Genomic DNA, 26,185 nt, shown 5'->3' with positions numbered 1-26,185 from the left:
CACTGTATATTCTAGATCTTCTATTGACCCTTTCCATATAATAAGGATGTTGTCAATATATCTATGGTATAGACCAGGTCCGCGCTCGCTGGGCAGGAATCCCAAAATATGAGTTCCCATCTACCCATGCACAAGTTTGAATAACTCGGCGCGAACCTGGTCCCCATAGCCTTCTATAGAATTTCCCATTGTTATTAAAATAGTTGTGGGTTAAGATATAGTTTATGCTATCTAAAATTAAATACTTTTGTGGCTTTGGTACATTTGGGTCTTTATTTAGAAAAAAGTTTACAGCATCTATTTCCCCCTCGTGTGGTATACTTGAGTACAAAGATGTTACGTCACAGGTAGCTAGTATGAACTTATGTTCCCATTCTATGTTCTCTAATATATTCAGGACTTGTGTAGAGTCTTTTAAATATGATGGTAGTTGGGTTACATATTTCTGGAGGTTCCTATTGACATACTCTGATAAATTCCTAGATAGTGAACCAATCCCTGAGATAATAGGTCTACCCGGTGGATTAGATAACGATTTGTGTATCTTGGTAAGTTAGTAAAATACTGGAGTTAAGGGGTATTTAACTCCAATGTACCTGAATTCCTTCTCATTTAGTATCCCAAATCTTTTTGGCTCTTCCCAAGATACCATCCAATCCACTCTTGTATCCATCCACCAGGTTGTGTTTCAATATCTCATATGTATGACTATCAGACAATATCCTATTACATTCCTTGTCATAGTCTTCCTTGTCAAGGACAATGCCACCGCCTTTGTCGGATGGTTTTAATGATGATTTTATAGTTGTCCTCTAGGGTTATATTTAGCTGTGATTTAGAGAGATTATGTTTATGGTTCCTTAGTTTGTTTTGTCGTATATTTTTAATATCATTACAGACAACCGTCTTAAAAGTTTCTATTGCGTTGCCTTTACTGGCTATTGGAAAAAAACATAATTTATCCTTACCTGATAAATTTATTTCTCTTGTAGTGTATCCAGTCCACGGATCATCCATTACTTATGGGATATTCTCCTTCCCAACAGGAAGTTGCAAGAGGATCACCCACAGCAGAGCTGCTATATAGCTCCTCCCCTAACTGCCATATACAGTCATTCGACCGAAACAAACAGAGAAAGGAGAAACCATAGGGTGCAGTGGTGACTGTAGTTTAATTAAAATTTTAGTCCTGCCTTAAAATAACAGGGCGGGCCGTGGACTGGATACACTACAAGAGAAATAAATTTATCAGGTAAGCATAAATTATGTTTTCTCTTGTTAAGTGTATCCAGTCCACGGATCATCCATTACTTATGGGATACCAATACCAAAGCTAAAGTACACGGATGATGGGAGGGACAAGGCAGGGATTAAGCGGAAGGAACCACTGCCTGAAGAACCTTTCTCCCAAAAACAGCCTCCGAAGAAGCAAAAGTATTAAATTTGTAAAATTTTGAAAAAGTGTGAAGCGAAGACCAAGTCGCGGCCTTGCAAATCTGTTCAACAGAGGCCTCATTTTTAAAGGCCCAGGTGGAAGCCACAGCTCTAGTAGAATGAGCTGTAATTCTTTCAGGGGGCTGCTGTCCAGCAGTCTCATAGGCTAGGCGTATAATACTCCGAAGCCAAAAGGAAAGAGGTTGCCGAAGCTTTTTGACCTCTCCTCCAGAATAAACGACAAACAGGGAAGATGTTTGACGAAAATCTTTAGTAGCTTGTAAGTAAAACTTCAAGGCACGGACTACGTCCAGATTATGTAAAAGACGTTCCTTCTTTGAAGAAGGATTAGGACACAATGATGGAACAATAATCTCTTGATTGATATTCTTGTTAGAAACCACCTTAGGTAAAAACCCAGGTTTGGTACGCAGAACTACCTTATCTGCATGAAAAATCAGATAAGGAGAATCACATTGTAAGGCAGATAGGTCAGAGACTATCCGAGCCGAGGAAACAGCCATCAAAAACAGAACTTTCCAAGATAAAAGCTTAATATCAATGGAATGAAGGGGTTCAAACGGAACTCCTTGAAGAACTTTAAGAACCAAGTTTAAGCTCCATGGGGGAGCAACAGGTTTAAACACAGGCTTAATTCTAACCAAAGCCTGACAAAATGCCTGGACGTCTGGAACTTCTGCCAGACGCTTGTGCAAAAGAATAGACAGAGCAGAAATCTGTCCCTTTAAGGAACTAGCTGATAATCCTTTGTCCAAACCCTCTTGGAGAAAGGACAATATCCTAGGAATCCTAACCTTACTCCATGAGTAATTCTTGGATTCCCACCAGTAAAGATATGTACGCCATATCTTGTGATAGATTTTCCTGGTAACAGGCTTTCGTGCCTGTATTAAGGTATCAATGACTGACTCGGAGAAGCCACGCTTTGATAGGATCAAGCGTTCAATCTCCAGGCAGTCAGTCTCAGAGAAATTAGATTTGGATGATTGAAAGGACCTTGTATTAGAAGGTCCTGTCTTAGAGGCAGAGTCCATGGTGGAAAGGATGACATGTCCACTAGGTCTGCATACCAGGTCCTGCGTGGCCACGCAGGCGCTATTAGAATCACTGATGCTCTCTCCTGTTTGATTTTGGCAATCAGTCGAGGGAGCAGAGGAAACGCTGGAAACACATAAGCCAGGTTGAAGAACCAAGGCGCTGCTAGAGCATCTATCAGCGTCGCTTCTGGGTCCCTGGACCTGGATCCGTAATAAGGAAGCTTGGCGTTCTGGCGAGACGCCATGAGATCCAACTCTGGTTTGCCCCAACGATGAATCAATTGAGCAAACACCTCCGGATGGAGTTCCCATTCCCCCGGGTGAAAAGTCTGACGACTTAGAAAATCTGCCTCCCAGTTCTCCACGCCTGGGATATGGATTGCTGACAGGTGGCAAGAGTGAGTCTCTGCCCAGTGAATTATTTTTGAGACTTCTAACATCGCTAGGGAACTCCTGGTTCCCCCTTGATGGTTGATGTAAGCCACAGTCGTGATATTGTCCGACTGAAATATGATGAACCTCATTGTTGCTAACTGAGGCCAAGCCAGAAGAGCATTGAATATTGCTCTTAACTCCAGAATATTTATCGGAAGGAGTTTCTCCTCCTGAGTCCACGATCCCTGTGCCTTCAGGGAGTTCCAGACTGCACCCCAACCTAGAAGGCTGGTATCTGTTGTTACAATTGTCCAATCTGGCCTGCGAAAGGTCATACCCTTGGACAGGTGGACCCGAGACAACCACCAGAGAAGAGAATCTCTGGTCTCCTGATCCAGATTTAGCAGAGGGGACAAATCTGTGTAATCCCCAGTCCACTGACTTAGCATGCATAATTGCAGCGGTCTGAGATATAGGCGCGCAAATGGCACTATGTCCATTGCCGCTACCATTAAGCCGATCACCTCCATACACTGAACCACCGAAGGGCGCGGAATGGAATGAAGAATACGGCAAGCATTTAGAAGCTTTGATAACCTCGACTCCGTCAGGTAAATTTTCATCTCTACAGAATCTATAAGAGTCCCTAAGAAGGAGACTCTTGTGAGTGGGGATAGAGAACTCTTTTCCTTGTTCACTTTCCACCCGTGCGATCTCAGAAATGCCAGAACTATCTCTGTATGAGACTTGGCAATTTGAAAGCTTGACACCTGTATCAGGATGTCGTCTAGATACGGAGCCACCGCTATGCCTCGCGGTCTTAGAACCGCCAGAAGTGAGCCCAGAACCTTCGTAAAGATTCTCGGGGCTGTAGCCAACCCGAAGGGAAGAGCTACAAATTGGTAATGCCTGTCTAGAAAGGCAAACCTTAGGAACCAATGATCTTTGTGAATCGGTATGTGAAGGTAGGCATCCTTTAAGTCCACTGTGGTCATGTACTGACCCTCTTGGATCATGGGTAGGATGGTCCTAATAGTTTCCATTTTGAAAGATGGAACTCTGAGGAATTTGTTTAAGATCTTTAGATCCAAAATTGGTCTGAAGGTTCCCTCTTTTTTGGGAACCACAAACAGATTTGAATAAAAACCCTGTCCTTGTTCCGTCCGCGGAACTGGATGGATCACTCCCATTACTAGGAGGTCTTGCACACAGCGTAGGAATGCCTCTTTCTTTATCTGATTTGCAGATAACCTTGAAAGATGAAATCTCCCTTGTGGAGGGGAAGCTTTGAAGTCCAGAAGATATCCCTGAGATATGATCGCCAACGCCCAGGGATCCTGAACATCTCTTGCCCACGCCTGGGCGAAGAGAAAAAGTCTGCCCCCTACTAGATCCGTCACCGGATAGGGGGCCGTTCCTTCATGCTGTCTTAGAGGCCGCAGCAGGCTTTCTGGCCTGCTTGCCTTTGTTCCAGGACTGGTTAGGTTTCCAGGCCTGCTTAGATTGAGCAAAAGTTCCCTCTTGTCTTGAAGCGGAGGAAGTTGATGCTGCACCTGCCTTGGAATTTCGAAAGGCACGAAAATTAGACTGTTTGGCCTTTGATTTGGCCCTGTCCTGAGGAAGGGAATGACCCTTACCTCCAGTAATGTCAGCAATAATTTCTTTCAAACCAGGCTGAATAAGGTCTGCCCCTTGAAAGGAATGTTGAGTAATTTAGACTTTGAAGTCACATCAGCTGACCAGGATTTGAGCCATAGCGCCCTACGCGCCTGGATGGCGAATCCGGAATTCTTAGCCGTTAGTTTAGTCAAATGAACAATGGCATCAGAAACAAATGAGTTAGCAAGCTTAAGAGTTCTAAGCTTGTCAACAATTTCAGTCAATGGAGCTGTATGGATGGCCTCTTCCAGGGCCTCAAACCAGAATGTCGCCGCAGCAGTGACAGGCGCAATGCATGCAAGGGGCTGTAAAATAAAACCTTGTTGAATAAACATTTTCTTAAGGTAACCCTCTAATTTTTTATCCATTGGATCTGAAAAAGCACAACTGTCCTCAACCGGGATAGTGGTACGCTTTGCTAAAGTAGAAACTGCTCCCTCCACATTAGGGACAGTCTGCCATAAGTCCCGTGTAGTGGCATCTATTGGAAACATTTTTCTAAATATAGGTGGTGGGGAAAAGGGCACACCGGGCCTATCCCACTCCTTACTAATAATTTCTGTAAGCCTTTTAGGTATTGGAAAAACATCAGTACTCACCGGCACTGCATAGTATTTATCCAGCCTACACAATTTCTCTGGCACTACAATTGTGTCACAGTCATTCAGAGCAGCTAATACCTCCCCAAGCAATACACGGAGGTTCTCAAGCTTAAATTTAAAATTAGAAATCTCTGAATCAGGTCTCCCCGAATCAGAGACGTCACCCACAGACTGAAGCTCTTCGTCCTCAGGTTCTGCATATTGTGACGCAGTATCAGACATGGCTCTTACAGCATCTACGCGCTCTGTATCTCGTCTAACCCCAGAGCTATTGCGCTTGCCTCTCAATTCAGGCAATCTGGATAATACCTCTGACAGGGTATTATTCATGATTGCAGCCATGTCCTGCAAAGTAATCGCTATGGGCGTCCCTGATGTACTTGGCGCCATATTAGCGTGCGTCCCTTGAGCGGGAGGCGAAGGGTCCGACACGTGGGGAGAGTTAGTCGGCATAACTTCCCCCTCGACAGACCCCTCTGGTGACAATTCTTTTATAGATAAAGACTGATCTTTACTGTTTAAGGTGAAATCAATACATTTAGTACACATTCTCCTATGGGGCTCCACCATGGCTTTTAAACATAATGAACAAGTATCCTCTGTTTCAGACATGTTTGTACAGACTAGCAATGAGACTAGCAAGCTTGGAAAACACTTTAAAGCAAGTTAAAGGGACATTATACACTCATTTTTTCTTTGCATAAATGTTTTGTAGCTGATCTATTTATATAGCCCATAAAGTTTTTTTTAAAAATAAATGTATAGTTTTGCTTATTTTTAAATAACATTGCTCTGATTTTTAGACTCCTAACCAAGCCCCAAAGTTTTATTTGAATACCGTCAGCTACCTTCTCCAGCTTGCTCCTGTTTGTGTAAAGGGTCTTTTCATATGCAAAAGAAGGGGGAGGGGGGGGTCTTATTTGCCACTTGCAGTGGGCTTTCCAACTACCTTTTCAACAGAGCCAAACTGACAGCTTCTAAGTAAGTTTTTAAACAGTTTTATACTGGATTTTTATATCAGTATCTGTGCATCTTATTCTTTATAGTAGTGTCTATTACATGCAGTTATATGAAAATGAGTGTATACTGTCCCTTTAACAAGCAATATAAAAACCGTTACTGTGCCTTTAAGAGAAACAAATTTTGACAAAATTTGAAATAACAGTGAAAAAAGGGAGTTACACTAACAAAATTTTTACAGTGTATGTAACAAGTCAGCAGAGCATTGCACCCACTTGCAAATGGATGATTAACCCCTTAATAACAAAAACAATAATAAATGACAAAAACGTTTTTTAAACAGTCACAACAACTGCCACAGTCTACTGTGATTGTTACCCTCCTCAAACACGACTTTGAAGCCTTTTGAGCCCTTCAGAGATGTCCTGTATCATGCAGAGGGAAGCTGAATGTCTGTCAGTATTTTTAGCTGCACAGAAAAGCACTAAAATAGGCCCCTCCCACTCATATTGCAACAGTGGAAAGCTTCAGGAAACTGTCTCTAGGCAGAAATCAAACCAGCCATGTGGAAAAAAACTAGGCCCCAATAAGTTTTATCACCAAACACATATAAAAACGATTAAACATGCCAGCAAACGTTTTATATTACATTTTTATAAGAGTATGCATCTATATTAATAAGCCTGATACCAGTAGCTATCACTGCATTTAAGGCTTTACTTACATTAATCCGGTATAAGCAGCATTTTCTAGCAAATTCCATCCCTAGAAAAATAGTAACTGCACATACCTTATTGCAGGAAAACCTGCACGTCATTCCCTCTCTGAAGTTACCTCACTCCTCAGAATATGTGAGAACAGCCATGGATCTTAGTTACTTCTGCTAAGATCATAGAAAACGCAGGCAGATTCTTCTTCTAAATACTGCCTGAGATAAACAGTACACTCCGGCACCATTTAAAAATATAAACTTTTGATTGAAGAATAAACTAAGTATAAAACACCACAGTCCTCTTACGACCTCCATCTTGGTTGAGGCTTGCAAGAGAATGACTGGATATGGCAGTTAGGGGAGGAGCTATATAGCAGCTCTGCTGTGGGTGATCCTCTTGCAACTTCCTGTTGGGAAGGAGAATATCCCATAAGTAATGGATGATCCGTGGACTGGATACACTTAACAAGAGAAATGTAGATTTAGGTTTAAGGTTGGTATGCAAGTAAACCATCTGTGCATTGCTATCATCTGTAGCATATGTATTCCCATAGTTTACAACGTCTCGTTCACGCGGAGATTTCATGAAGTGTCATTTTAGCGATAGTTTCCTAACAAATTCTTTCGTGTTAATAAAAGTGTGAAAATGTATCTAAGCTCCTAGATGGAGCAAATGATAATCCATAACCGAGAATAGACGTTTCCCTATCTGTAAGTACTGTCGAGCTTAGGTTATATATACCTTTCCGCTTATTGTCATTTGTTAGTATATCAGTGGTGTGATTGGACTTTTTTTTTTTTTTTTTTGATCCTTTTCGTCCTCTCTTTCCTCTGTGGTTTTTCTTTTTAGTATAGGGGTTTGGAATTCTTCTGAATTCTAATTCTCTGACGAGATTCTAGTTCCCTGGTATTGATTTGGTTTACCCCTAAATAAGACTGCCCAGATGTCGAGGATTGTGTTATGCGTTTATATACCTGGATCTGGTCTCTGCTGTTCTTATCTCAGTATCCCTGTCTGATGTCAGTCTCAGATTTGTCAGGGCATACCTCTCTTCTGTTCTGTGTCTTTTCATTTTGTATGTGAGAGAATCTATTATTACTGTTATGATATCTTTCCTTCCAATCCTCTCCTCTATTGTGATTTGTATGTATTCCTTTGGTCACAGTGCCCCAATTGTCTATTATGTCTCCATGGGGTATATGCATTATTCCGATGATTATTGGAATATCATCTATTCTCATCATATCGCCTTTGAGGAAAATATGTTCCTCTTTTATGAGGGTAATGCATAGGGGAAGAGTCGTAATTTCTCTGGGAGTGGTGGAACTGATGTCTATTCTGGGGTGTATCCTGATATTGCCCCCTGTTTGAATAAAACCTATTCATAGGTGTGTTTGAATGTGGTTGGGGTCTGTCGTACCATGTATCTCTTGGGTAATCAGAATAATTTGCCCTATATGGGACATAGTTTCCATCTATGGGAGAAATCATTACTATCTCTATGGGATATGTTTCTCTGGTCAGAGCCATACATTGTGTGGTTGTTAGACCTATTGTCTCTATGGTGGTAGGTGTACTTCTTACCACCTCACCTAGGTGGAAATCTATGATTATGTTGCTTCTGATTATATGTAACTTTCGTCCAATCATTATCCACTTGTCTATCCTCATTATTACAGTGTGTAGTGTCCATATTGTCATTTGGTTGATAACTGTCATTTTGTATTGGATCTGTAGTCCTAAGGGATTTTAATTCTTTATTCAATTTTTTGGACTTCTTGTTCGTTATGTCTTCCATAATTTTGGTAACCTTCTTAATGAGGTTCTCTTTTTTGTCTAGTAGATCTTTTGTCTAATATTGATCCACTTGGATTTACTAGATTATCTTCATTTGTCTTAAAGGGACACTCAAGTCAAAATTAAACTTTCATGATTCAGATAGAAGAGCAATTTTAAACAACTTTCCAACTTACTTACACTAACAAAATGTTCACAGGCTTTTAATATTTACACTTTTTGAGTCACCAGCTCCTACTGAGCATGTGCAAAAGTTCACAGCATATACGTATATGCATTTGTGATTGGCTGATGGCTGTCACATGATACAGGGGGAGTGGAAATAGACATAACTTTGCAATTTATTTTTAAAAAAATCTACTACTCATTTCAAGTTCAGACTAAGTGCTATTGCATTGTCTTCTTATCATGCATTTGTTGATTATGTAAATCTACTGTATTGACTGGTCCTTTAATTTCTATATCTATGTGCTTCATAGATATAGTATCATTTAGCAGGCGAGCTTGTGCAGCACCTCAATACGGGAGCTTATCAATCACTATGGGGAAAAACAAGTTTAGGGCGATTTAACTCCACCTCTGACGCAGTGGAGAGGTTAGGAAGCAGTTAACTCACTATTAGCAGATTTGTGTGAGACCCTAAGCTTCAACAACAGATACACATTACAATAGCGCGATCCATCTGAATCATCAAAGTTTCAAGGGATATGAAACACAAAATATTTCTTTTGTGATTAAGACAGAACATACAATTACATTTTTTTTTACAATTTACTTCTATTATAAAATTAGCTTTGTTCACATGGTGTGCTTTGTTAAACGGATACCTAGGTAGGAATCAGGAGCACTACATGGCAGAAAAGGCAAGAAAAATGTGGACTGTCATATCCCTTTAATTCTGACTTCCATGTCTTTCTTAGATCTGGAGTCAACTTGGGACATCATGTGACCCACACAAACCAGTAGCCACACCCAAACCACCCAGAATTCACGTAAAAAAGAAAAAAGAGAACCACTCAACATAAAATGGAAATATAAGAAGCTTGAATGGAAGCTACTGATTGGTTGCGTTGATTCTATACTCATTGGTTATTTCAGCGCTTTATATACAGGCACACCCAACCAAGGGATTGTTTTTATTAATCCCGGGTGATTCATACAAGATGTTTCCAATTTGTGATGTGTTGGATTTGTACCTGTGTGTAGGGTTTAATGAAATTCAATTTTTATAAATTATAACAATCTCATTGGAGAAGGATTATAAACCCCATGCACCAAGATTATCCTTGTTAAAAGGTTTTGCAGTCTTAAAGGGACAGTCTATACTAATATTGTTATTGTTTAAAAAGATAGATAACGCCTTTACTACCCATTCCCAAGCTTTTCACAACCAACATTGTTATATTAATTTACTTTATAACATTTAAACCTCTAAATGTCTGCCTATTTCAAAAGACTCTACAGACAGCCTCTTATCACATGCTTTTTTAATAGCTTTTCACAACAGGAGACTGCTAGTTCATGTGGGCCATATAGATAATTGTGCTTACATCCCTGAAGTTGTGCATGACACAGTACTAATTTGCTAAAATGCAAGTCAATTGATAATAAATAAAAAAGTTATGTGACCAGGGGCTGTCAGAAGAAGCTTAGATACAAGGTAATCACAGAGGTAAAAAGTATATTAATATAACTGAGATAAGGGGCAGTCTGCAGAGGCTTAGATACAAGGTAATCACAGAGGTAAAAAGTATATTAATATAACTGAGATAAGGGGCAGTCTGCAGAGGTTTAGGTACAAGGTAATCACAGAGGTAAAAAGTATATTAATATAACTGAGATAAGGGGCAGTCTGCAGAGGTTTAGATACAAGGTAATCACAGAGGTAAAAAGTATATTAATATAACCGTGTTAGTTATGCAAAACTGGGGAATGGGTAATAAAGGAATTATCTGTCTTTTAAAACAATAAAAAAAATGGTGTTGACTGTCCCTTTAATTGTTTGATAGGAGTTGCAGATCTGTAATTTTTGTATTAAAAAAGGTTCTTTAAAAAGGACATGATAATCATAATTAAACTTGCATGATTCAGAGAGCGGACGTGACTTACGTTCTCTTGGTATCCTTTGTTGAAAAGCATATGTGCATGTTCTCAGTAGTAATGCACTACATGGGTGCTAGCTGGTGATTGGTGTTTAACACCTCTGCAGGGCCTCAGCATATTGTTATATGCCAGTAACAGTGCAATAATAAAATGCTATAACGCTAACATTTCAGATCAGTTTTTGTGCTTTTATGACGCTTTAAGCCAAGGCTGAACAAACCCAGGAGGCAGGGAGCCACTGGCTCCTAGAATTATACCCCTGGCTATGTTTTTGTACTATTGTCCATATATCTATATACAAATACCTCTTTATGGCTCCTAAATTTAAACAGATTTGCCAACCCCTGCTTTAATCCCAGCTATTTGATTTCAGATACCTGTGTTCACTGCACTTCCATCTTTGGCCATATCTAGTTCCGCAGAAGCACCTTGGATTGTCTTGGGACCTGGCTCGCTGTCCTCGTCATCACTGCTACTGCTGTAGTAGTACTGATTTTTTTCCCCGAGGAGCTTATCATCGAGGGTAGTCATTGTGACCTGTAAAATCGTACACGAGAGGTAACCTGGTTAATATGTAATAAACTATTCAATGAACATAAAATGCGGAATACTTACAAACCATAAAACGCTATTTATGCTCCCACAAACAATGTTTTAAAGGGCATTAAAGGAACATGAAACCCCATTTGTTTTTATTTCAGACAAAGCATACAGTGTAAAAAACAAACTAACCTTCTATTATCAGATTTGTTTGGTTTCCAATGTATTCTTTCTTGACAAGATACCTAGGTAGGTAGTATGCACAAACACTGCTGCCACCTAGTGCTCTTTTATGTATTTTAATAAATATTCGTTTTAAGAGATTTGTCTGAGAGTACTATTTTCCCACCAGTATAAAGTGGGAGTGCGCATTTCCCTGAGCTTGGTCATAAGCTCCAACAAATGTGAGTAATCACTCGTTAAACAAGCAGAACTACTTTACTTCAAGTGGTTACAGAGTTACACTATGTTGCATATTTTGTTTCCTTTCTCTTGAGAACACAAGAAGAGCAGTGCACAGTGAGTTACTCTAGTACTATAAACTGTACATAATAATACTAGAGAGCCAGAGCAGTGTACAGCAAGTTACTCTAGTACTATAAACTGTACATAATAATACTAGACAGCCAGAGCAGTGCACAGCTAGTTACTCTAGTACTATAAACTGTACATAATAATACTAGACAGCCAGAGCAGTGCACAGCTAGTTACTCTAGTACTATAAACTGTACATAATAATACTAGACAGCCAGAGCAGTGCACAGCTAGTTACTCTAGTACTATAAACTGTACATAATAATACTAGACAGCCAGAGCAGTGCACAGCTAGTTACTCTAGTACTATAAACTGTACATAATAATACTAGACAGCCAGAGCTGTGCACAGCTAGTTACTCTAGTACTATAAACTGTACATAATAATACTAGACAGCCAGAGCTGTGCACAGCTAGTTACTCTAGTACTATAAACTGTACATAATAATACTAGACAGCCAGAGCAGTGCACAGCTGGTTACTCTAGTACTATAAACTGTACATAATAATACTAGAGAGCCAGAGCAGTGCACAGGGAGTTACTCTAGTACTATAAACTGTACATAATAATACTAGACAGCAAGTTACTCTAGTACTATAAACTGTACATAATAATACTAGACAGCCAGAGCTGTGCACAGCAAGTTACTCTAGTACTATAAACTGTACATAATAATACTAGATAGCAAGAGCAGTACACAGCAAGTTACTCTAGTACTATAAACTGTACATAATAATACTAGACAGCCAGAGCAGTGCACAGGGAGTTACTCTAGTACTATAAACTGTACATAATAATACTAGACAGCTGTGCACAGGGAGTTACTCTAGTACTATAAACTGTACATAATAATACTAGACAGCCAGAGCAGTGTACAGGGAGTTACTCTAGTACTATAAACTGTACATAATAATACTAGACAGCAAGAGCAGTACACAGCAAGTTACTCTAGTACTATAAACTGTACATAATAATACTAGACAGCCAGAGCAGTGCACAGCAAGTTACTCTAGTACTATAAACTGTACATAATAATACTAGACAGCAAGAGCAGTACACAGCAAGTTACTCTAGTACTATAAACTGTACATAATAATACTAGACAGCCAGAGCAGTGCACAGCAAGTTACTCTAGTACTATAAACTGCACATAATAATACTAGGCAGCCAGAGCAGTGCACAGGGAGTTACTCTAGTACTATAAACTGTACATAATAGTACTAGACAGCCAGAGCAGTGCACAGCTAGTTACTCTAGTACTATAAACTGTACATAATAATACTAGAGAGCCAGAGCAGTGCACAGCAAGTTACTCTAGTACTATAAACTGTACATAATAATACTAGAGAGCCAGAGCAGTGCACAGCAAGTTACTCTAGTACTATAAACTGTACATAATAATACTAGACAGCCAGAGCAGTGTACAGCGAGTTACTCTAGTACTATAAACTGTACATACTAATACTAGACAGCCAGAGCAGTGTACAGCAAGTTACTCTAGTACTATAAACTGTACATAATAATAATAGAGAGCCAGAGCAGTGCACAGCAAGTTACTCTAGTATTATTATGTACAGTTCATAGTACTAGACAGCCAGAGCAGTGCATAGGGAGTTACTCTAGTACTATAAACTGTACGTAATAGTACTAAACAGCCAGAGCAGTGCACAGCAAGTTACTCTAGTACTATAAACTGTACATAATAATACTAGAGAGCCAGAGCAGTGCACAGCAAGTTACTCTAGTACTATAAACTGTACATAATAATACTAGACAGCCAGAGCAGTGTACAGCGAGTTACTCTAGTACTATAAACTGTACATACTAATACTAGACAGCCAGAGCAGTGTACAGCAAGTTACTCTAGTACTATAAACTGTACATAATAATAATAGACAGCCAGAGCAGTGCACAGCTGGTTACTCTAGTACTATAAACTGTACGTAATAATACTAGACAGCCAGAGCAGTGCACAGCTGGTTACTCTAGTACTATAAACTGTACATAATAATACTAGACAGCCAGAGCAGTGCACAGCTGGTTACTCTAGTACTATAAACTGTACATAATAATACTAGACAGCAAGTTACTCTAGTACAATAAACTGTACATAATAATACTAGACAGCCAGAGCAGTGCACAGCTGGTTACTCTAGTACTATAAACTGTACATAATAATACTAGAGAGCCAGAGCAGTGCACAGGGAGTTACTCTAGTACTATAAACTGTACATAATAATACTAGACAGCAAGTTACTCTAGTACTATAAACAGCAAGTTACTCTAGTACTATAAACTGTACATAATAATACTAGAGAGCCAGAGCAGTGCACAGCAAGTTACTCTAGTACTATAAACTGTACATAATAATACTAGACAGCCAGAGCAGTGTACATGGAGTTACTCTAGTACTATAAACTGTACATAATAATACTAGACAGCCAGAGCTGTGCACAGCTGGTTACTCTAGTACTATAAACTGTACATAATAATACTAGACAGTCAGAGCAGTGCACAGCTGGTTACTCTAGTACTATAAAACTGTACATAATAATACTAGACAGTCAGAGCAGTGTACAGGGAGTTACTCTAGTACTATAAACTGTACATAATAATACTAGACAGTCAGAGCAGTGCACAGGGAGTTACTCTAGTACTATAAACTGTACATAATAATACTAGAGAGCCAGAGCAGTGCACAGCTAGTTACTCTAGTACTATAAACTGTACATAATAATACTAGACAGCCAGAGCAGTGCACAGCTGGTTACTCTAGTACTATAAACTGTACATAATAATACTAGAGAGCCAGAGCAGTGCACAGCAAGTTACTCTAGTACTATAAACTGTACATAATAATACTAGACAGCCAGGTCAGTGCACATCTAGTTACTCTAGTATTATTATGTACAGTTTATAGTACTAAAGTAACTCCCTGTACACTGCTCTGGCTGTCTAGTATTATTATGTACAGTTTATAGTACTAGACAGCCAGAGCAGTGCACAGCAAGTTACTCTAGTACTATAAACTGTACATAATAATACTAGACAGCCAGAGCTGTGCACAGCTGGTTACTCTAGTACTATAAACTGTACATAATAATACTAGACAGTCAGAGCAGTGCACAGCTGGTTACTCTAGTACTATAAACTGTACATAATAATACTAGACAGTCAGAGCAGTGTACAGGGAGTTACTCTAGTACTATAAACTGTACATAATAATACTAGACAGTCAGAGCAGTGCACAGGGAGTTACTCTAGTACTATAAACTGTACATAATAATACTAGAGAGCCAGAGCAGTGCACAGCTAGTTACTCTAGTACTATAAACTGTACATAATAATACTAGAGAGCAAGAGCAGTGCACAGGGAGTTACTCTAGTACTATAAACTGTACATAATAATACTAGACAGCCAGAGCAGTGCACAGCTAGTTACTCTAGTACTATAAACTGTACATAATAATACTAGACAGCCAGAGCAGTGTACAGGGAGTTACTTTAGTACTATAAACTGTACATAATAATACTAGACAGCCAGAGCAGTGTACAGGGAGTTACTCTAGTACTATAAACTGTACATAATAATACTAGACAGCCAGAGCAGTGTACAGGGAGTTACTCTAGTACTATAAACTGTACATAATAATACTAGACAGCCAGAGCAGTGTACAGGGAGTTACTCTAGTACTATAAACTGTACATAATAATACTAGACAGCCAGAGCAGTGCACAGCTAGTTACTCTAGTACTATAAACTGTACATAATAATACTAGACAGCCAGAGCAGTGCACAGCTGGTTACTCTAGTACTATAAACTGTACATAATAATACTAGAGAGCCAGAGCAGTGCACAGCAAGTTACTCTAGTACTATAAACTGTACATAATAATACTAGACAGCCAGGTCAGTGCACAGCTAGTTACTCTAGTATTATTATGTACAGTTTATAGTACTAAAGTAACTCCCTGTACACTGCTCTGGCTGTCTAGTATTATTATGTACAGTTTATAGTACTAGACAGCCAGAGCAGTGCACAGCAAGTTACTCTAGTACTATAAACTGTACATAATAATACTAGACAGTCAGAGCAGTGCACAGCAAGTTACTCTAGTACTATAAACTGTACATAATAATACTAGACAGCCAGAGCAGTGCACATGGAGTTAGTCTAGTACTATAAACTGTACATAATAATACTAGACAGCCAGAGCTGTGCACAGCTAGTTACTCTAGTACTATAAACTGTACATAATAATACTAGACAGCCAGAGCTGTGCACAGGGAGTTACTCTAGTACTATAAACTGTACATAATAATACTAGACAGCAGTGCACAGCTAGTTACTCTAGTACTATAAACTGTACATAATAATACTAGAGAGCCAGAGCTGTGCACAGCTAGTTACTCTAGTACTATAAACTGTACATAATAATACTAGACAGCCAGAGCAGTGCACAGCAAGTTACTCTAGTACTATAAACTGTACATAATAATACTAGAGTAACTAGCTGTGCACTGACCTGGCTGTCTAGTATTATTATGTACAGTTTATAGTACTAGAGAAACTCCCTGTACACTGCTGTCTAGTATTATGTACAGTTTATAGTACTAGAGTAACTAGCTGTGCACTGCTGTCTAGTATTATTATGCACAGTTTATAGTACTAGAGTAACTCCCTGTGCACTGCTCTGGCTGTCTAGTATTATGTACAGTTTATAGTACTAGACTAACTAGCTGTGCACAGCTCTGGCTGTCTAGTATTATTATGTACAGTTTATAGTACTAGACAGCCAGAGCAGTGCACAGCAAGTTACTCTAGTACTATAAACTGTACATAATAATACTAGACAGCCAGAGCAGTGTACAGGGAGTTACTTTAGTACTATAAACTGTACATAATAATACTAGAGTAACTAGCTGTGCACTGACCTGGCTGTCTAGTATTATTATGTACAGTTTATAGTACTAGAGTAACTCCCTGTACACTGCTCTGGCTGTCTAGTATTATTATGTACAGTTTATAGTACTAAAGTAACTCCCTGTACACTGCTCTGGCTGTCTAGTATTATTATGTACAGTTTATAGTACTAGACAGCCAGAGCAGTGCACAGCAAGTTACTCTAGTACTATAAACTGTACATAATAATACTAGACAGCCAGAGCAGTGTACAGGGAGTTACTTTAGTACTATAAACTGTACATAATAATACTAGACAGCCAGAGCAGTGTACAGGGAGTTACTCTAGTACTATAAACTGTACATAATAATACTAGACAGCCAGAGCAGTGTACAGGGAGTTACTCTAGTACTATAAACTGTACATAATAATACTAGACAGCCAGAGCAGTGTACAGGGAGTTACTCTAGTACTATAAACTGTACATAATAATACTAGACAGCCAGAGCAGTGCACAGCTACTTACTCTAGTACTATAAACTGTACATAATAATACTAGACAGCCAGAGCTGTGCACAGCTACTTACTCTAGTACTATAAACTGTACATAATAATACTAGACATCCAGAGCAGTGTACAGCAAATTACTCTAGTACTATAAACTGTACATAATAATACTAGACAGCCAGAGCAGTGCACAGCTAGTTACTCTAGTACTATAAACTGTACATAATAATACTAGACAGCCAGAGCAGTGCACAGCTAGTTACTCTAGTACTATAAACTGTACATAATAATACTAGAGAGCCAGAGCTGTGCACAGCTAGTTACTCTAGTACTATAAACTGTACATAATAATACTAGACAGCCAGAGCAGTGCACAGGGAGTTACTCTAGTACTATAAACTGTACATAATAATACTAGACAGCCAGAGCAATGCACTGCTAGTTACTCTAGTACTATAAACTGTACATAATAATACTAGACAGCCAGAGCAGTGCACAGCTAGTTACTCTAGTACTATAAACTGTACATAATAATACTAGACAGCCAGAGCAGTGCACAGGGAGTTAGTCTAGTACTATAAACTGTACATAATAATACTAGACAGCCAGAGCTGTGCACAGCTAGTTACTCTAGTACTATAAACTGTACATAATAATACTAGACATCCAGAGCAGTGTACAGCAAATTACTCTAGTACTATAAACTGTACATAATAATACTAGACAGCCAGAGCTGTGCACAGCTAGTTACTCTAGTACTATAAACTGTACATAATAATACTAGACAGCCAGAGCAGTGCACAGCTAGTTACTCTAGTACTATAAACTGTACATAATAATACTAGAGAGCCAGAGCTGTGCACAGCTAGTTACTCTAGTACTATAAACTGTACATAATAATAATACTAGACAGCCAGAGCAGTGCACAGGGAGTTACTCTAGTACTATAAACTGTACATAATAATACTAGACAGCCAGAGCAATGCACTGCTAGTTACTCTAGTACTATAAACTGTACATAATAATACTAGAGAGCCAGAGCTGTGCACAGCTAGTTACTCTAGTACTATAAACTGTACATAATACTAGACAGCCAGAGCAGTGCACAGGGAGTTACTCTAGTACTATAAACTGTACATAATAATACTAGACAGCAGTGCACAGCTAGTTACTCTAGTACTATAAACTGTACATAATACTAGACAGCAGTGTACAGGGAGTTTCTCTAGTACTATAAACTGTACATAATAATACTAGACAGCCAGAGCAGTGCACAGCTGGTTACTCTAGTACTATAAACTGTACATAATAATACTAGACAGCCAGAGCAGTGCACAGCTGGTTACTCTAGTACTATAAACTGTACATAATAATACTAGACAGCCAGAGCAGTGCACAGCAAGTTACTCAAGTACTATAAACTGTACATAATAATACTAGACAGCCAGAGCAGTGCACAGGGAGTTAGTCTAGTACTATAAACTGTACATAATAATACTAGAGAGCCAGAGCTGTGCACAGCTAGTTACTCTAGTACTATAAACTGTACATAATAATACTAGAGAGCCAGAGCAGTGCACAGGGAGTTACTCTAGTACTATAAACTGTACATAATAATACTAGACAGCCAGAGCTGTGCACAGCAAGTTACTCTAGTACTATAAACTGTACATAATAATACTAGAGAGCCAGAGCAGTGCAGCAAGTTACTCTAGTACTATAAACTGTACATAATACTAGACAGCAGTGTACAGGGAGTTACTCTAGTACTATAAACTGTACATAATAATACTAGAGAGCCAGAGCTGTGCACAGCTAGTTACTCTAGTACTATAAACTGTACATAATAATACTAGACAGCCAGAGCAGTGCACAGCAAGTTACTCTAGTACTATAAACTGTACATAATAATACTAGACAGCCAGAGCAGTGCACAGCTAGTTACTCTAGTACTATAAACTGTACATAATAATACTAGAGAGCCAGAGCAGTGTACAGGGAGTTACTCTAGTACTATAAACTGTACATAATACTAGACAGCAGTGTACAGGGAGTTACTCTAGTACTATAAACTGTACATAATAATACTAGAGAGCCAGAGCTGTGCACAGCTAGTTACTCTAGTACTATAAACTGTACATAATAATACTAGACAGCCAGAGCTGTGCACAGCAAGTTACTCTAGTACTATAAACTGTACATAATAATACTAGACAGCCAGAGCAGTGCACAGCAAGTTACTCTAGTACTATAAACTGTACATAATAATACTAGACAGCCAGAGCAGTGCACAGGGAGTTACTCTAGTACTATAAACTGTACATAATAATACTAGAGAGCCAGAGCTGTGCACAGCTAGTTACTCTAGTACTATAAACTGTACATAATAATACTAGAGAGCCAGAGCAGTGCACAGGGAGTTACTCTAGTACTATAAACTGTACATAATAATACTAGACAGCCAGAGCAGTGCACAGCAAGTTACTCTAGTACTATAAACTGTACATAATAATACTAGACAGCCAGAGCAGTGCACAGCAAGTTACTCTAGTACTATAAACTGTACATAATAATACTAGACAGCCAGAGCAGTGCACAGCTAGTTACTCTAGTACTATAAACTGTACATAATAATACTAGAGAGCCAGAGCAGTGTACAGGGAGTTACTCTAGTACTATAAACTGTACATAATACTAGACAGCAGTGTACAGGGAGTTACTCTAGTACTATAAACTGTACATAATAATACTAGACAGCCAGAGCAGTGCACAGCAAGTTACTCTAGTACTATAAACTGTACATAATAATACTAGACAGCCAGAGCAGTGCACAGCAAGTTACTCTAGTACTATAAACTGTACATAATAATACTAGAAAGCCAGAGCAGTGCACAGGGAGTTAGTCTAGTACTATAAACTGTACATAATAATACTAGAGAGCCAGAGCTGTGCACAGCTAGTTACTCTAGTACTATAAACTGTACATAATACTAGACAGCAGTGTACAGGGAGTTACTCTAGTACTATAAACTGTACATAATACTAGACAGCAGTGTACAGGGAGTTACTCTAGTACTATAAACTGTACATAATAATACTAGACAGCCAGAGCAGTGTACAGCAAGTTACTCTAGTACTACAAACTGTACATAAAAATACTAGACAGCCAGGTCAGTGTACAGCAAGTTACTCTAGTACTATAAACTGTACATAATAATACTAGACAGCCAGAGCAGTGCACAGCTGGTTACTCTAGTACTATAAACTGTACATAATAATACTAGAGAGCCAGAGCAGTGCACAGCTAGTTACTCTAGTACTATAAACTGTACATAATAATACTAGACAGCCAGAGCTGTGCACAGCAAGTTACTCTAGTACTATAAACTGTACATAATAATACTAGACAGCCAGAGCTGTGCACAGCAAGTTACTCTAGTACTATAAACTGTACATAATAATACTAGAGAGCCAGAGCAGTGCACAGGGAGTTACTCTAGTACTATAAACTGTACATAATAATACTAGACAGCCAGAGCAGTGTACAGCTAGTTACTCTAGTACTATAAACTGTACATAATAAAACTAGACAGCCAGAGCAGTGTACAGCTAGTTACTCTAGTACTATAAACTGTACATAATAATACTAGACAGCCAGAGCAGTGCACAGCAAGTTACTCTAGTACTATAAACTGTACATAATAATACTAGACAGCAGTGTACAGGGAGTTACTCTAGTACTATAAACTGTACATAATAATACTAGACAGCCAGAGCAGTGCACAGCTAGTTACTCTAGTACTATAAACTGTACATAATAATACTAGACAGCCAGAGCAGTGCACATCAAGTTACTCTAGTACTATAAACTGTACATAATAATACTAGACAACCAGAGCTGTGCACATCAAGTTACTCTAGTACTATAAACTGTACATAATAATACTAGACAGCCAGAGCAGTGCACAGCAAGTTACTCTAGTACTATAAACTGTACATAATAATACTAGACAGCCAGAGCAGTGCACATCAAGTTACTCTAGTACTATAAACTGTACATAATAATACTAGACAGCAGTGTACAGGGAGTTACTCTAGTACTATAAACTGTACATAATAATACTAGACAGCCAGAGCAGTGCACAGCTAGTTACTCTAGTACTATAAACTGTACATAATAATACTAGACAGCAGTGTACAGGGAGTTACTCTAGTACTATAAACTGTACATAATAATACTAGACAGCAGTGTACAGGGAGTTACTCTAGTACTATAAACTGTACATAATAATACTAGACAGCAGTGTACAGGGAGTTACTCTAGTACTATAAACTGTACATAATAATACTAGACAGCAGTGTACAGGGAGTTACTCTAGTACTATAAACTGTACATAATAATACTAGACAGCCAGAGCAGTGTACAGGGAGTTACTCTAGTACTATAAACTGTACATAATAATACTAGACAGCCAGAGCAGTGCACAGCAAGTTACTCTAGTACTATAAACTGTACATAATAATACTAGACAGCCAGAGCAGTGCACAGCTAGTTACTCTAGTACTATAAACTGTACATAATAATACTAGACAGCCAGAGCAGTGCACAGCAAGTTACTCTAGTACTATAAACTGTACATAATAATACTAGACAGCCAGAGCAGTGCACAGCTAGTTACTCTAGTACTATAAACTGTACATAATAATACTAGACAGCCAGAGCTGTGCACAGCTAGTTACTCTAGTACTATAAACTGTACATAATAATACTAGACAGCCAGAGCAGTGCACAGCTGGTTACTCTAGTACTATAAACTGTACATAATAATACTAGACAACCAGAGCAGTGCACAGCTAGTTATTCTAGTACTATAAACTGTACATAATAATACTAGAGAGCCAAAGCAGTGTACAGCAAGTTACTCTAGTACTATAAACTGTACATAATAATACTAGACAGCCAGAGCAGTGCACAGCTAGTTACTCTAGTACTATAAACTGTACATAATAATACTAGACAGCCAGAGCTGTGCACAGCTAGTTACTCTAGTACTATAAACTGTACATAATAATACTAGACAGCCAGAGCAGTGCACAGCTGGTTACTCTAGTACTATAAACTGTACATAATAATACTAGACAACCAGAGCAGTGCACAGCTAGTTACTCTAGTACTATAAACTGTACATAATAATACTAGAGAGCCAGAGCAGTGTACAGCAAGTTACTCTAGTACTATAAACTGTACATAATAATACTAGACAGCCAGAGCAGTGCACAGCTAGTTACTCTAGTACTATAAACTGTACATAATAATACTAGAGAGCCAGAGCTGTGCACAGCTAGTTACTCTAGTACTATAAACTGTACATAATAATACTAGACAGCCAGAGCTGTGCACAGCTAGTTACTCTAGTACTATAAACTGTACATAATAATACTAGACAGCCAGAGCAGTGCACAGCTGGTTACTCTAGTACTATAAACTGTACATAATAATACTAGACAGCCAGAGCTGTGCACAGCAAGTTACTCTAGTACTATAAACTGTACATAATAATACTAGACAGCCAGAGCAGTGCACAGCTGGTTACTCTAGTACTATAAACTGTACATAATAATACTAGACAGCCAGAGCAGTGCACAGCAAGTTACTCTAGTACTATAAACTGTACATAATAATACTAGACAGCCAGAGCAGTGCACAGCTAGTTACTCTAGTACTATAAACTGTACATAATAATACTAGACAGCCAGAGCAGTGCACAGCTGGTTACTCTAGTACTATAAACTGTACATAATAATACTAGACAGCCAGAGCAGTGCACAGCTGGTTACTCTAGTACTATAAACTGTACATAATAATACTAGACAGCCAGAGCAGTGCACAGCTGGTTACTCTAGTACTATAAACTGTACATAATAATACTAGACAGCCAGAGCAGTGCACAGCTAGTTACTCTAGTACTATAAACTGTACATAATAATACTAGACAGTCAGAGCAGTGCACAGGGAGTTACTCTAGTACTATAAACTGTACATAATAATACTAGATAGCAAGAGCTGTGCACAGGGAGTTACTCTAGTACTATAAACTGTACATAATAATACTAGACAACCAGAGCAGTGCACAGCTAGTTACTCTAGTACTATAAACTGTACATAATAATACTAGACAACCAGAGCAGTGCACAGCTAGTTACTCTAGTACTATAAACTGTACATAATAATACTAGACAGCCAGAGCAGTGCACAGCTAGTTACTCTAGTACTATAAACTGTACATAATAATACTAGACAGCCAGAGCTGTGCACAGGGAGTTACTCTAGTACTATAAACTGTACATAATACTAGACAGCCAGAGCAGTGCACAGCAAGTTACTCTAGTACTATAAACTGTACATAATAATACTAGACAGCCAGAGCAGTGCACAGATAGTTACTCTAGTACTATAAACTGTACATAATAATACTAGACAGCCAGAGCAGTGCACAGCTGGTTACTCTAGTACTATAAACTGTACATAATAATACTAGACAGCCAGAGCAGTGCACAGCTAGTTACTCTAGTACTATAAACTGTACATAATAATACTAGACAGCCAGAGCAGTGCACAGCAAGTTACTCTAGTACTATAAACTGTACATAATAATACTAGACAGCCAGAGCTGTGCACATCAAGTTACTCTAGTACTATAAACTGTACATAATAATACTAGACAACCAGAGCTGTGCACAGCAAGTTACTCTAGTACTATAAACTGTACATAATAATACTAGACAGCCAGAGCAGTGCACAGCTAGTTACTCTAGTACTATAAACTGTACATAATAATACTAGACAGCCAGAGCTGTGCACATCAAGTTACTCTAGTACTATAAACTGTACATAATAATACTAGACAACCAGAGCTGTGCACAGCAAGTTACTCTAGTACTATAAACTGTACATAATAATACTAGATCCGTGCAGAGCGATGGGAATTTATATTGGCCCCTCCGGTAGTACCAAGAATCGGCTAGAGGCAGCAATGCGGACACATATGAGCTAGGCCATGAGTATGAGACACACCCGGCCGGCATATGTCCAGTGTTGTTCGCGCATTCCCGTTTCTATTACCGTATAAAATCACGCGCACTTCGGGCTTATTACGCACACAATTGATGAGCGCGCACACAACTAACTGGCACGCGCTATCCTTACCTTGCGGCGAATTCCAGACAATACAAATATGACAGCCTCAAATCCCCTGTGCTGTTAGGGCCAACCGGGCACCGCTACTCTGATTGGTTAAACTCTATATCCCGTGTATGGAAATCTGGACGTCCCTCCCACAGTTAGGTAGCACCTAGCTGTTGATTGGTCAAGTGATTATTACCAAGAGCGCTCATCTAGGTACTGATTGGCTAATATAGCACTAGCGTTTGGTGATTGGGCAACGCTTGCAGGGCAGTTATTGGTCAGTATTTCTCCTTATATTTGAAGGCGCATAATTATGTATGTGGTTTGGTTTTACGTATAAGCAAACAGTGTCCATCCATAATATAGTGACAGGGATTAGCTGCCTGGCAGAAGGCTTAGCCCAGGCTTAGCCCATATGGCCTGTACACACCTGTCAGTCAGGCATAGCAAACAAGAAGTACTAAGGTGTCACACTACACTAGGGACATGAAACCTAATATATTTCTTTAAAGATTCTTGAGAATATCATTTTAAACAACATTACAATTTACTTCTATTATTTAATTTGCTTCATTCTTCAGATATCCTTTGTTGAAGAAATAACAATGCAGATGGGTGAGCCAATAACACAAGGTATCTGTGCAGCCACCAATCAGCAGCTACTGACACTATTTAGATATGCTTTTCAATAAAAGGATATCAATAGAATGAAGCAAATTAGATCATCGTAATGCATTGGAAAGTTGTTTAAAAATGTATGCTCTTTCCAAATCATGAAAGAAAAAAAGTCTGGGTTTCATGTCCTTTTAATATATTATATCTTACACTGCTATAGTGATTGTACCCATGAGGCTTTGCGCCATCTAAAATAAACAACGTAAGAAGAGATATGTAAATAGCTGATTTCATGCAATACAAGTTCATTTGAAATATTAGCCTATAACGTGATTAATCTGACATTTATATAACGAGATTGCAGAAAAGGTACCATAATACATCAGTCAGCTGCTTGGCAACTGGTGCTCCTCGTCCAATCCTGCCCCCTGCTCTCACACAACCAATCATGTACAAGCAGGGTTGCCACTTGTCTGCCACATAAATACTGAACAATCTGTAGGCACGATGGTAGCTTGGGTCACAAAATCCTCCCTGCCCCCAAAAAGTCACCACTCTTAATATAAAATACTTAATGCATAGCTGGCAACAGTTAAAAAAAATTCCAGGGACACTTTGCAGCAGAGCAAGCAAGCGGGTTACTGGAGTATTGAAGACCCACTGTTCAACTGCTCCGCCCACTTACTTGTGCACTCAAAACACACCCATTTTATAGTAATAGTATAATTTAGACTTATCTATAGTTTATTATACAGATTACAGCACCAAGCGCTTACACCTACCCAGTCTCTGGAACACATTCTGGGCATATGGTTATTTATACAACACAGAATCAAAATTAGGCAGACAAATAATATGTGAACCCATTCAATAATAATAACAATATTCCATTAGGAATTAATTATATTTAAATAATACACCTCATCGATCTATCTATCTATATGTATATATGTATGTATATGTGTGTATTTGTGTGTATAAACACACATCAAATGTTCGGCAAAAGAGGTAGCATTTCCAGGGACATACAACAAAATCCAGGGACTGTCCCTGGAAATCAGGGACTGTTGGAAACTATATTAATGCAGAAAGCTCCTTTATTTGTTTCAAACGTTCGCCGCACTCAGGCAGACCATGGCAGAACGCTGTTTTGCTAGAAAGGTGACGTTTTCACCTCTTACCAAATAGTCTTGCGG

At 38.9% G+C, this 26,185-nt stretch overlaps 1 protein-coding gene across 2 annotated transcripts in view; it reads right to left on the bottom strand.

The window, feature by feature from the left end:
- Positions 1-24,521, bottom strand: part of PDCL (phosducin like) — a 48,490-nt gene extending 23,969 nt beyond the window's left edge. The window contains exons 1-2 of one of the 2 annotated variants that reach the window (XM_053696078.1): positions 24,396-24,521; positions 11,079-11,238 (exon numbers count right to left, since the gene is read on the bottom strand). In XM_053696078.1, coding sequence (XP_053552053.1) covers positions 11,079-11,232 — 154 coding nt within the window. In that variant the 5' untranslated portion in view covers positions 11,233-11,238; positions 24,396-24,521. Of the gene's footprint in view, positions 1-11,078; positions 11,239-11,433; positions 11,491-24,395 lie in introns of those variants that run through there. The other variant, XM_053696079.1, reaches the window with a different exon arrangement.
- Between the last annotated feature and the right edge of the window lie 1,664 nt (positions 24,522-26,185).

This window comes from Bombina bombina, chromosome 12 (genome assembly GCF_027579735.1).
Source record: "Bombina bombina isolate aBomBom1 chromosome 12, aBomBom1.pri, whole genome shotgun sequence".
NCBI lineage: Eukaryota > Metazoa > Chordata > Amphibia > Anura > Bombinatoridae > Bombina > Bombina bombina.
Note: the sequence above shows the minus strand (reverse complement) of the source record. Positions and strands in the feature narration are given on the sequence as shown.